Source organism: Danio rerio, chromosome 13, assembly GCF_049306965.1.
Source record: "Danio rerio strain Tuebingen ecotype United States chromosome 13, GRCz12tu, whole genome shotgun sequence".
Classification (NCBI taxonomy): domain Eukaryota; kingdom Metazoa; phylum Chordata; class Actinopteri; order Cypriniformes; family Danionidae; genus Danio; species Danio rerio.
In genome coordinates this window covers 9,269,261-9,282,500 of record NC_133188.1, presented here as the reverse complement: position 1 = coordinate 9,282,500, position 13,240 = coordinate 9,269,261, and the positions used below count along the sequence as shown (strand labels likewise).

The 13,240-nt window shown below is 35.7% G+C and overlaps 2 protein-coding genes across 3 annotated transcripts in view; one reads left to right on the top strand and one right to left on the bottom strand.

Annotated features, from left to right (window-relative positions):
• Positions 1-823: 823 nt before the first annotated feature.
• Positions 824-7,058, bottom strand: thada (THADA armadillo repeat containing). The gene is given in 10 exon segments (NM_001013483.1): positions 824-1,430; positions 1,564-1,658; positions 1,750-1,946; positions 2,084-2,132; positions 2,213-2,245; positions 4,659-4,807; positions 4,931-5,064; positions 5,736-5,842; positions 6,332-6,429; positions 6,986-7,058. Coding segments are annotated over 9 exon segments (1,095 nt in total). The 5' UTR covers positions 6,405-6,429; positions 6,986-7,058; the 3' UTR covers positions 824-1,172.
• Positions 7,059-7,279: 221 nt separating this feature from the next.
• plekhh2 (pleckstrin homology domain containing, family H (with MyTH4 domain) member 2) overlaps positions 7,280-13,240 on the top strand; it is a 52,528-nt gene continuing 46,567 nt past the window's right edge. For both annotated transcript variants that reach the window (XR_012389151.1, XM_001921404.10), the window contains exons 1-2: positions 7,280-7,424; positions 11,481-11,618. Coding sequence is in view for 1 of the 2 variants with exons in the window: in XM_001921404.10 (XP_001921439.5) it covers positions 11,499-11,618 (120 nt within the window). In the remaining variant the exon portion in view is untranslated. The remainder of the gene's footprint in view (positions 7,425-11,480; positions 11,619-13,240) is intronic.

Sequence of the window (13,240 nt, the reverse complement as noted above, 5' to 3'; positions counted from 1 at the left end):
ACTGACATGATCATCTCAGGTACACCTTATTTGCTTTATTCAGTGTTAAATGCTAAATATGTAAGTTGGAATGCCATTTTACATTTATTGCCACACTACTGAAAGCAGCAGCAGATAGTTCACCTCAGATCTTGAAATTAAAATAAACAGCTTGACACATATTAAGTCATTTAGCATCTACATTTAATAATGTTAAAGAGGTTTAATATGTATTAATTAGATTATAAACCTTACCATTTCATGAGTGTATATTCTGTGCTTCTGAATTGCTGTATTTAAATTTCTGTCGTGCTGCGTCGAGTGCAAATTTGCTGATCCAAATTGCTTATCACTGAAAAACTCATCATGTAGCGTGTTGTTAGGACACAGGGTAACAATGCAACCTGCTCACCTAGTGTTTACGCTCGTAATATTTATATTATTTGCTAAATAATAAGTTCATATGGAACTCTATATCTGCGTCTCACTTCAGAGTATGCTACTGGTCACCAGAGGTTGCATTTCAGTCATGTGCGCATGCTTTGATAGCCTTTCTGAATGAGTGAATGAATGAATGAATGAATGAATGAATGAATGAATGAATGAAATTTGTGGTTTTCGGCCAAGGCAACACGGGGTGCTGAAATATATTTGGCTAAATTGGCATTGGACAGGTTAAAATAATCAAAACAAAGACAGTGTTCCTGCACGGAAAACACATTTTTAAAGCAGAATATCTGACTTTAGCATTGTTTTTCAGATAAACAATGTTCATTTGGCATGTTTCTTAAATATCTGCAAACATATTATGGTATTTTTATGCTTTAGAAGAGTCAAAAACGTACAAACAGCACCTTTAATTTGATTTCTGAAGAGTATATGACAGTGACGACTGGAGTAATAATTAAAAGTTGGTTTTGTTTGCAACCATATAAGTAAACTGCATTGGCATAAAAAATAGTTTCACCTGTTTTACTGTATTTTTGATTTTAAAAAAATGCATCCATGGTGGGCAACTGAGCATACGAGATGTCATATAAAATATTTAGTAAAAGTTATACCAAATCCAAACTGTAGTTATGCAATAAAAATAAATAAATACAGGTAGTGTACATAAAATCTAATAGAAAATTGCAGTGCATGTATAAAACTTAATTTTGCAAATATATCCAAGGTTTACAAGTGTCAATTGTTTATTTTAGTGTAAATGTAATTGTGATCATTCGGTACCTTGTATGTAAAGATAAGAGCACATCAGGAATAAGCAGCAGAAGTTTCACTGCCTGTGGACTGAGTGTCTTCCCTTTCCAGCTTAGCATAGCCAAAGCTCCATGACTCAAATACAGAGCAACAGCTGCAGGCCTGCTGCTCTCATACAGACCTGCACAGCTCTTCCTCAACCACTGAGGGGTGCTCCCAGCATCCACTGAACACTGAAGGAGACCTGCAACCTAAAAACACATTTCACACTCAACTTCTCTTTTTCATGGTCCAGAATGGGATGAAATGTAACTCGCATTGAATTTAATCAAAGCTGGATAATATTAGTCCAAAAAACAATGGATAAAGAAAATTTACACTTACAATAAAGTGGAGATTGTCTCCATTGCCCAATAAAGATCTAATAAGTAAAACAGCAGCCATCCCAGCAGTGCTCTGAACCGCCTGAACAAACTCTTCTGAATGAAAAGTACATAAATATAATATCAATTGGTCAATTTTTAATAGGAGAATATAGTGTATATAGAATAAACATAATCTCCACAATACCATCAGTTAAAACACATGTATAGCAGTTGAGCAGTCCACTGAGAGCTTGATAGAGATCGGATTGGTCACTTGAAGCTGAAAGCACTGCAGCACTAATAGGTTCTTGGGATTGCTGAACCACCAACATTGAGGCCTTCACCGCAGCCAGAGAATACTGCATCAGCTGAGCTTGAGCCACGTGACAACCGACCAGAATCCTAAGTAACACATCAAACATGAAGACACAACAAAATAAATGTTACATGCAATTGACAGATTCAGCAAGAACAGAATATAACGCTTGATCCATGCATACGGCACACTACGGTGTACAACACAATGGTGAACATTGTACCTGTTCTGCTCCACGTAGTAATTCAAAGCCTTTTGAAAGAACTGGAGAACTATGAGAAAAATCAGTGTCTTAGTTTGTGTAAAACAAAAGCTGAAAAATCCAAAGATGGCAAATGTTTTGTATACTAACCTTCTGTTAACAAATGATGGACACATTTCTCACCTGTACACCAACACAAAACAAGTTTACATTAATCACTAATGCTAAAAAAAGTGTCCATAAGCAGGTCAAAGGAAAAACAAGGATTTCAAACATCAAATAATAATAATTATACAATCTTAAATGTAAAAACATTTTTCCCGCACAACATAGTGTATCCTGTTTATTAATTTATTTTACAAAAAAGTTCTCAAAATACTTAATAAAATGTAATTTAACAATAGGGTTACATTGTAGCTGTCACAATCACCAGTGATCTAGCCTGAGCAGATCGCCCATATATGCACTGATCGCTAACAGACTACAAATCCACCATTTCATGGACTACAAGATCCAGTCATACACACACACACACACACACACACACACACACACACACACACACACACACACACACACACACACACACACACACACACACACACACACAGCTGTTCCTGATCCTGGCTGATTACATACACACAGCCAAAGGATTGTCAAAGACTGATTACATTTACTATTTAAGCAGCAGACACACACACACACACTAGTTGCCGAGTCTTGTTTACTGCATTTGTGAAATTACAATGCTTTTTTTATTGTCTTGCTTTACAGTGTTAGGACCCTCGCCCTATTTGTCTGTTTATTTCTGTCTGCTGCCAGTCTTTCAACCATCTGCCTGCTTATTTGACCATGACTCTGGATTGCCTGTGTACATCTGCTTACTCCTGGTTTGACCATTGCTTTCCTGACTATTCTCTGTTTAATGAACTTCGTAACCTGCTCACCAAATGTTTACACTCGTAATTTTTATATTTGCTAATTAATAACCTCATGTGAAACTCTGAAACTGCGTCTCGTTTCAGAATTTGCACCTGGTCACCAGAGGTCACATTTCGGTCATGGACGCATGCTTTGAGAGCCTTCCTGGATGAATGAATGATTGAATGGAAGATGTGGTTTTCCAACAAGGCAAATCCGAGGTGCTGAAATATATTTAACTAAACTGGCATTGGGCAAGTTAAAATAACCACAACAAATACAGCGTTCCTGCACAGAAAACTAACTTTAGCATTGATTTTTCAGATTAACAATGTTCACTTGCCACATTTCTTAAATATCTGCAAACATTTAATGGTATTTTTATGCTTTATAAGAGTCAAAAACTTTTAAAATTAATTTCTGAAAAGAAGACAGTGAAGACAATCATAATAATGAAAAGTTAGCTTTGTTTGCAATCACAGAAATACTTAATAAAATGTCATTAAACAATAGCTAATAAAACAATTAATACCATACATTTTTAAAAGAAATAACAAATTAATAATCATGTATCTAATTATAAACCAGGGTTTTCAAGTCAAGTTTATTTGTATAGCGCTTTTCACAATAATTAAAAGCAGCTTTACAAAAGGTGCACATTATTGCATTACAATCAAATTTAAAATTGGATAGCAAAACTTAAAAAGAAGTGAAAATCCTTTAAAGCATACTAAAATGTAGGGGTGTCAAAATTAATTGTTTCTACTATGCATTTATCTCTTTTGTCGCGATAGAATACTATTTGAACGCATTAATGCTACTCTGTATATTGGAAAAATTCATAAATATTCCTAGCAAATCTAATAAATGCTGGAGACATACTCGTTACATAAACGCACTAAATCGCACTCAGCAGCGTGAGATCTGCGCGCTCTTGAAGCCGCTTATATTTGAGGGAACGTGCTAGAAGTTTTGTGCACGAGCAGAGGAAATCGGTGCGCAAGCAAAGAGATTTGCATGCTCGTAGGCTTTTACATAAATGCAATCCCGACTTCTAATACAGCGCTCACAACATTTGTCATTGAAACAACTCCACAGGTAGTTGGTAGATGTGTAAAAAAAAAAACAAAGTCCTGCCGCCACAGCTGGAAAAAACCCTAGAGGAAACACCGTATTTGATAGCTAATATTACATGAATGTGCTCTCGCTTTGTAATACTGCGTTCGCAAGATTTGTCATTGTAATAACAGCATGCTCCTGGTGAAGGCTTTTTATGGTAGCAAAGTTACTTGAATATTATGCCAGAATTTGAGTATAATATTTAGTAACACTGACCTAGAAAATAGAAACTTTTCATTTACCCTCTGTCTTCTTACACAATGTAACAACAGAACACTTGAGCTTTAAATAGGAAAATCATCAAAACAGTTTTTTGAAAAAAATTCTAAGAGTGAACCTACCAGAACAAGGAATCAGCTAAACGGATTAAAAAATGGTTCAAGTCAACTGTTAACTATAAGAGTTAAATTAGCCTTTGCCAATGAAGTGGGGTGTTCCTTTAACACCTCCGCTAAATATGAATGTCTAGCAAATATAACCTAAATGACTAAAACATAGTAGTAATGTATATCTGATATTATGACTCAATTGAATATAATTACATCACCATTCATACCGATTACAAAGCCACTCAGACAGGAAGTGATGCTATCCGTTAGGTTTGAGAAATGATCTGTGCTTGCAGAGGAGAAAGCAGCAGACAGACCCTCAGACAGACATCTAACCATTTTCTCCTGTAGCCAATCTGGACCACTACCCAATGCACTGAGGGGAGACATGGAAGCATAATGAACAAGTAAGTATTTGTAAACAGATACTCCAGAAATCATTAATTTTACGATAAAGTTGATGATGTCTTATCACACTTGAATTAAAAGTAATTTTAACCTTGATACAGCTCTTTTCAACGGGTTCTTAGCTGGCAGTGTGATAAACAGGAATGATAGGGTATGCAGACAGGCCTCCAATAAAGGACTCGAAGGAGACTCATCCTCTTTCAGCTGCTCCAGCATGCAGCCTGCCTGCAATCAACATACAAAGTATTTGTGTTTTACACTGAACATAATCACATACTTGTAAATTGTCCGGTTTGTAAACATTCAGGATGCCCGCAAAACTAGGTTGCAGAAAAAAAACAGGAGCGCTAGCATTTATAGCGAGAGAATGACATCAGATGTAGTACAGAGTTTGTTGTTGTTTTAGAGATTAGTTATATTGATTACATATTATATGTGTTACTTACATAATGCTTTCAGCGTATATAACAGCTTGTCACCCAGTAATAAGCACACTTAATTGGCAAAATTAGTTAACAATTCATTCTAGGCATTCAGTGTCCGCAGTTTAATTAACTATATTTAACTGTTTTTGCTGAAATCATTGCTGCAATCAAAAACGAGTAACGTGTATGAATCAGCATAGCGTGAGTCGAGCAATTTTAATTAGGTCCTCACTCCATTCAGCTCTTATGATGGCTCTTAGCCAATGATGTCTGCGGTTGACATTAATGCAGTGTGGTGTTCGGTAACATTTAAGTTTTCTATTTTTGGCATCCTGGCTACTGCACAACACGACATGTTTGCTATTGCAACTGGTCTTTTTTTGCAACCGGTATGCGTGGTTGAACCCGTGTGACGTCATATGTGATGCCGGTTGGTAATTCCCCTATAAGATTAATGCAATGCAGACCAACCTTTGAGATGAGCTGGATCTGCTCAACTGGGTCAAAGGAAGATAAACTGTCCTTCAGTAGCTGAGCAAGCTCTGTAGACTTACAATCACCTTCCATAGATAGTGAATCTGAAAGAAAGCATGAGAAATAAAGAAAAGGAAACCGTAAGCATTGTAAATAAATAAATAGGGGCAGCACAGTGGCGCAGTGGGTAGCACAATCGCCTCACAGCAAGGTCACTCATTCGAGCCTTGGCTGGGTCAGTTGGCAGTTCTGTGTGAAGTTTGCATGTTTTCCCTGTGTTTGCGTGGGTTTCCTCTGGGTGTTCTGGTTTTCCCCACAAGTCCAAAAAAACATTTGTTATAAGTGAATTGGGTAAGGTAAATTGTCTGTAGTGTGTGTATATAAATGAGTCTGTATGGATGTTTCCCAGTGATGGGTTGCAGCTGGAAAAGCATCCTTTATGTAAAACATATGCTAGATAGGTTAGTGGTTCATTTCACTCTGGCGACCCCAGATTAATAAAGGGACTAAGCCGAAAAGAAAATGATTGAATAAATGAATATATAAATAAACACACACACACACACAGTAATGTTTGCTAATTGTCAAATCACCTGTCAGGCTCTTCAGCTTAACATCATCCAATACGAAAGCTTCCACTTTAGGTGCTTTCTTCTTCACAACCATGACTAGATCTGAGCAGCAAAATCAACTGCAGACGAAACCAAATATATTGCAAGTTATAGTTAACGTTATTTCAAAACATTATAATACATACATAGATTATCTTTTGAAAGTTGTAACAGCTCTCAGTTAACCTATAAAATAAGCAATTGAGGTAAAGTTGGTTTTATTTTTGCACAATCGTTATGGGACAACTTGTGACATGGTTCCTATAATGTTTACCATAGTACTTTGAATATTCGCTCTGAAATCACACACAAGTTACAACAAAATAACATTAGCACTATTTAACGTTAATTGACTGTGAACAACGTAGTACTTTTATAGTGATTGGCTGCTAATATGATTCCAGTGTTTAGAATGTGCAAATAATACTTTTCAGAAACTAATTTTATTTAGGGGAAAGTCAGAATGTGCCAATATAAACCCAACTTTACCTCAATGAAAAAGCACAAGAGCTAGTGCTAGTTACATTACTGTTTTCTGCTGACATGTAACGTAAACAAACGTTTTCTTCCAAAGAGTATACTCTTATTGTTTTATTGTAGATTAATTGCAATTTGATGTACAACACATTGCCTTACCCGTGTAACAAAGTACCTATGGAAAAAAGTTCAATACTGCGTGTAGATAGAGTATTTCCACAGTAGCAAAACAAACACGTGTAAACCACGTCAATTCCGGTATCGCGCTGGAAGACCGCCCAGGAAAAGCATGATTAGTCCAGGCAAAACCGTTACCATATGTGATTGGTCCTGGGGACAGTCAGTCATTTACGACACCGCCGCTCTCTAAATGCGTCTTTACAACAACTTCAATGCTTTGATTGTACGTGCTTGTAAAAAAAAAATAAACCTCCCTCCAGCCCGCCCACTTCCACAGGATTCTGCTGGATTGAAAAATATGAACTGGGAGACGGTCGCTCTTTATAGCATTATTTGAAATAGCAACTTGGATATCACGGAATATTATTTTAATTACGTTGTGAAGCGCAGTCTTTAGCACAGTTACGCTTATTGTCAGGTAAGGATAGTTTTTTAATGTTATCTAAAATGTTTAATTTTGTTTTTATGGTGAAAAAGTGAAAAGCGATAAACAGAACTTATTTTATGTACGTTAAGAACTTAAATATGCTTATTTTGCAGTCATACAAATATAAAAAGTTATTTTCAAAACAGATTGCACGATAAAGTTGTGTAGCCTGTTGATATCTTTGTAAAAGCAGTAAAACGTGTGTGTGTGCATATATATCTTTGTTTTTTGTTTTTTTGTAAGTATTCCTAAATGATGTTTAACAGAGCAAGGAGATTTTCACAGTATGTTTGATAATATTTTCTCTTCTAGAGAAAGTCTTGTTTGTTTTATTTCATCTAGAATAAAAGCAGTTTTACATTTTTTTAAACACCATTTAAAGGTCAAAATTATTAGCCCCTTTAAGCTATAATTTCTTTTCGATAGTCTACAGAACAAACCATCAATATACTACAATAACTTGCCTAATTACCCTAACCTACCTAATTAACCTAGTTAAGCCTTAACATGTTACTTTAAGCTGTATAGAAGTGTCTTGAAAAATATCTAGTCAAATATTATTTATTGTCATCATGGCAAAGATAAAATGAATCAGTTATTAGAAATGAGTTATTAAAACTATTATGTTTAGAAATGTGCTGAAAAAATATTCTCTTCATTAAACAGAATAAAAAAACAAACAGGGGAGCTAATAATTCTGACTTCAACTGTGTGTATGTATATATATATATATATATATATATATATATATATATATATATATATATATATATATATATATATATATGCTCCTTACATTTATGTAATGCTTTTCTGGGAACTCCAAGTGCGTTACATATATGGGGGAATCTCCACATCCACCCCCAGTGTGCAGCATCCACATAGATGATGCAACGGCACACAACACACCAGCTGATTGGTGGAGAGAGGACAGAGTGATAAAGCCAATTATGATATGGGGAGGATTAGGAGGCCATGATGGACAAAGGCCAATAGGGAAATTTTGCCAGGATGCCGGGGTGAAACCCCTACTCTTTTTTTGAAGGTATTTTTAATTACCACAGAGAGTCAGGACATCGGTTTAACGTCTCATTCGAAAGATGGCACTCATTAAGCAATGTAGAGTCCCTGTCACTATACTAGGGCATTAGGACCCACATAGACCGCAGGCTGGGCGTCCCCGGTGTAAGCTCCTGCTTATATATATATATATATATATATATATATATATATATATATATATATATATATATATATATATAAGATTCATAGTACTTAGAAAATAAACAAACAAACACTGAAAACACATGATATTTATGAGAGCTTTGAAGATAATGATGCAGCTTTAGCCTAATGCCAAACAATAGTAAAATCGGTTATGTTATAGCCAAAGAAAAACTAATATGTTTAGGACTAAATTAAGTGTTAAAATATTTATTATTTGTGAAGATAAAAGCTTACAGGATTTAAATTCTCAGAGTGTATGAACATGAATGGCAGCTGTTGTTCTTGATCTAGAAGCAGCAAACCATGCTGAATGCTGAGTTTGTCAAGCTGATGATCCAAGGGCAACTTTTTGAGCTGTGTTGTTGGGTAATATTGCATGTTTGATGTTGCTTAACTACATTTCTGCTGAAAGTTAGACTAAGGTGAGGTTGGTTTCATCTTCACACGTTCAGATTTCCTACTTAAAAATACAATTTCAAAAAAGTATTCTTTGCAAATACTTAATAGTGAAATTATGTTAGCATCCAGCGACTAGCAAAGTACAACATTGTTCACAACCAACTGAATAGTACTAATGTTGTTTTGAAGTCATGTTTACATGTGATTTCAGTCAAATATTCAAAGTACCATGGTAAACAATACAGGGAGTGTGTTATAAGTTGCTATTATATGAATGTGCGAATATAAAACCAACTTCACCTCAATGAAAATTTGTTACTTTTTTACATAAAATTAGAAATGTAATGTACTTTTGTGTAAATGTGTCCATGAGGCCAATTTCCAGCGTGAAAATAAAACAGGAAGTAGTAATGGATACTTTTTACATCAGTACATTTTTGAGGCTCTACTCCTTTACTTTTACTTAAGTACAAAACTGTAGTCACTACTTCAACTTTTACCAGGGTAATTTTAAACATAATATGATAATGACCCTGTAAATCTTTGGTGTCGACGTTTAGTAAATTTTTCTACTCAAGTAGACTGTTTCAGGTTAGTTTTTAAGTTCTTTATTGACATTGGTTGAGATTCAAACCCTCAGTCTTATTTGCCAGAGGAGGGCACAGGGTTGGCACTAGATTTATTTATTTATTTATTTACAGTCTGGGTGGCACAGTGGGTAGCACAATCACCTCTCAGCAAGAAGGTCGCTGGTTTGAGCCTCGGCTGGGTCATTTCTGTGTGAAGAGTTTGCATGTTCTCCCTGTGTTCACATGGGTCTCTTCCGGGTGCTCTGGTTTCCCCCACAAGTCCAAAGACATGCAGTATGGGTGAATTGGGTTAGCTAAATTGTCCGTGATGTATGAGTGTGTATGGATGTTTTCCAGTGATGGGTTGCAGCTGTAAGGGCATCGGCTGCGTAAAGCATATGCTGGATAAGTTGATGGTTCATTCCGCTGTGGCGACCCCAGATTAATAAAGGGACTTAGCCGAAAAGAAAAGGAATGAATTTACAGTCTATTCTATGGGTGGCCTGCCAAATTATTTAATTTAAATTCTACTTAATGCATGTTATAACTATGTATTACCTTTGTTTCTGGTTTATGTAATTCATGTTAATTCAATGTTAATTCATGCACTGCACAGCACAATGTAACATTAGTCGAGCTAACTTTACAGCTTATCAGATTATTGAGCACTGATTCTTGAAACTTATTTTATTTTATTATTTAAAATATTTGAAATGTTATGAGGTATTAAATTATACAATCAATTTAACACAAATATTTCATTCAATTTAATTTTTTCATTATATCAAATAAAAAATAAAAAACATTTTTGTATTAACGACAAATAGATTTATGTGCGATTCTGTGCTGACGCATGGAAAACACAATTCTTCAAATTGCTAGCCATTCGGACATCTGCTGCTATCATTAGAAATTAAAGGGGTAAACAGATGACACAAGTCTGATCATGCAAACATAAAGTGATTCAGAATAAAAAACAAAAATGCATCTGTCTGCTTCCAAAGACCACTGGTTGGGTTCAACTGAAATATTAATGCACCATGGACCTAAAACATCTGCACTGTAATAAGATGCACTGGTAAAAAGGACAGAATGGATTTAATGCACAAGAACTTTTGATTTTCAGGAAGCCACCTCAAGCGTGGGCTGTCTGATTTTACACCTTAACAACTAAATAAACCCTTAAATATATTGAACTGAACATACTAGTTGCAGTACAATAGGCATGGGACGATAACCGTTTTCAAGGTATACCACAGTTTGAAAAAGTCAAGGTTTTGAAACTGTCAAAACTTTTTGCAATTCCTAAGGTATGTGTAACATTTTTTTATTGCAAAAAACAGAAATGTGCGCACATCTAGAAAATCTTGAAGGCAGGTGCTCGATCACAAAGCAAACATTTGTAGCTAAAGATCCAAAGAAAATCGGCATACTGTTACTTTAGCTCTCAAAATTCTTTAATTAATTAATTTATTTATTAAAGATTTTTTGAGAGCTAAAGTGGCAGTGTGCCGATTTTCTTTGGCTCTTTTGCTAAGAATTTTTTTTTTACTTTTTTGTTGTTGTTGTTTTTAAGAACAGTATCTGCAGCTAAAAAAGATATCAGAAGATGCCATTTTGAATTGTAAAATAAAATCTGTTTTTGACATAAATGAAAACAGCACAAGTGAATAATTCATTTGAATTATTTAGCCTGACAACTTCCAACGTTTGGATACAAAGTGTATCAGAACTGTACTATTTGTTGCTTCACACTAAACAAGTGTGAACCACATTAGTTAATATTCTTCAGTGTTTTTTATTTTACTACATGTGTATCCATTGTCTTCTGTCTCATGTTGTGATGTGGCAGAGCCTGAGCGATTTTGGCATGGCAGAGTGTGATGAAAGCACAGGTGGGGCATGGAAAGAGAAGTACATGGCTCTCGAGGCCCTGCTCTTCAAGTTTCGTGGACAAATGAGCATGGTCAGAGAGCTCACAACAGAAAAGGTCAGTCAAATGCAATGAGTTCTTTTCCTTCTGTTAACATTGGTGCTCTGAGCACTTTCAAAATGACATCATATGCCATCCTGAGAAAGTAAAATGTCTCTTCTGGAACAATCTTTTGGTAAAGTATGCTAATAAATGAACAGGCATATGATTTAACAATGACGCACTAATTTATGTTTGTATTTATATCAATGAGATACTGAAAAGAAGGGGTTCTAAGAAAAGTAAAACGCACCTATTAAAGCGTTTGCTCATTTCCGTAATTGGTTTTCAGAGAGTTTGCCTATGTGTGTGTGTGTGTTCGCATTCATGCCATGGCCTATTTCTTTTGCCTATCTCAAGAGAGAACAGATTAGAGGTTAATGTAAACAGATGCCTGACCACAGGGCTCCAGACATCTGAAATAGCACAATATTACTTGAATTACAGACTCAAAATGTATTTGAGTACTTTAAATGTTTTCCCCTCGGGGAGGTCAGTTTAAAAAAAAATGTATTGTAAGCTCTTCAATCTACTAAATGTCTTGTGATTATGCATTTTTTTTTATCATTCTGGGGTCCCAAAATGTATTTAAAATGTGACTGCTGTCCAAAAACTAGCCTATTTCTCATTAATGATCTCTTGAAAACCAGCATCCTCACAACATCTAAAAGTTTAGGATGCAAAGAGAAGGAAAGTCTACATAATAGTTTGTGTGAGTTTACAGCAAAACGTCCTCACACTTATAGGGAGTTGAAAATAAATGTTTTAAATGGGAATTACTGCAATGAAAGACAGTATACTGTTTTTTTTTCATTCCCATGATCCAGATACAAATTTTACTGTCTTTTGAAATTACAATATCTCATGTTGGGTGCATTTTGTTGCACATTTCAGATAGTAAATCCTCTAAAGGGTGCTGTCTATAGTTTTGCAAATTTAAAATATGTTCAGGATACACATTGATCTACATTTCATTTACATTTCCTTAGTGCACACGTCAATGAGAAGTAGGCACTTGTTGCAAGATCACCCAGTGAACCACTGTCCTAAACCCAACCAATAGTTTTCAAAAGCAAATGAAAGCTGCATGTTATTACCTAATATTCGTTCCTTGTATAGGGTTCCCATCTTGCAGTAATTAAAAGCTGCTATTGAATGTTTACATCTTTCATAATTTGTTTTTTTACTGTAGAAGCTCATTAAAGAATAAGTATGTGGACAAAAACAAGATAATTAAGAAAATGAACTACTGTAGCCACATGTTTTATGCAGCCACAACCCAGCACCATGCTTTGAAACACCCATACACTCTCTCACACACACTTGTACAGAATAAGATGAAGCATTCCTTACAGAATAAGGGAGAGCATTCCGTAACAGAAAAGCCTCTCCCCCATTGATTTTAATGTACAGGGTGGCTGTTGAAGAGTGAGAGAATCAGCAGACCGCAGGGAACGGGAAGTTATGTACAGTGTCACAGATTTAGAAAGGAGCTGTCCCACGTAGGGGCAAAGCAGTGGCGCAGTAGGTAGTGCTGTCGCCTCACAGCAAGAAGGTCGCTGAGTCGCTGGTTTCGAGCCTCGGCTCAGTTGGCGATTCTGTGTGGAGTTTGCATGTTCTCCCTGCGTTCGCGTGGATTT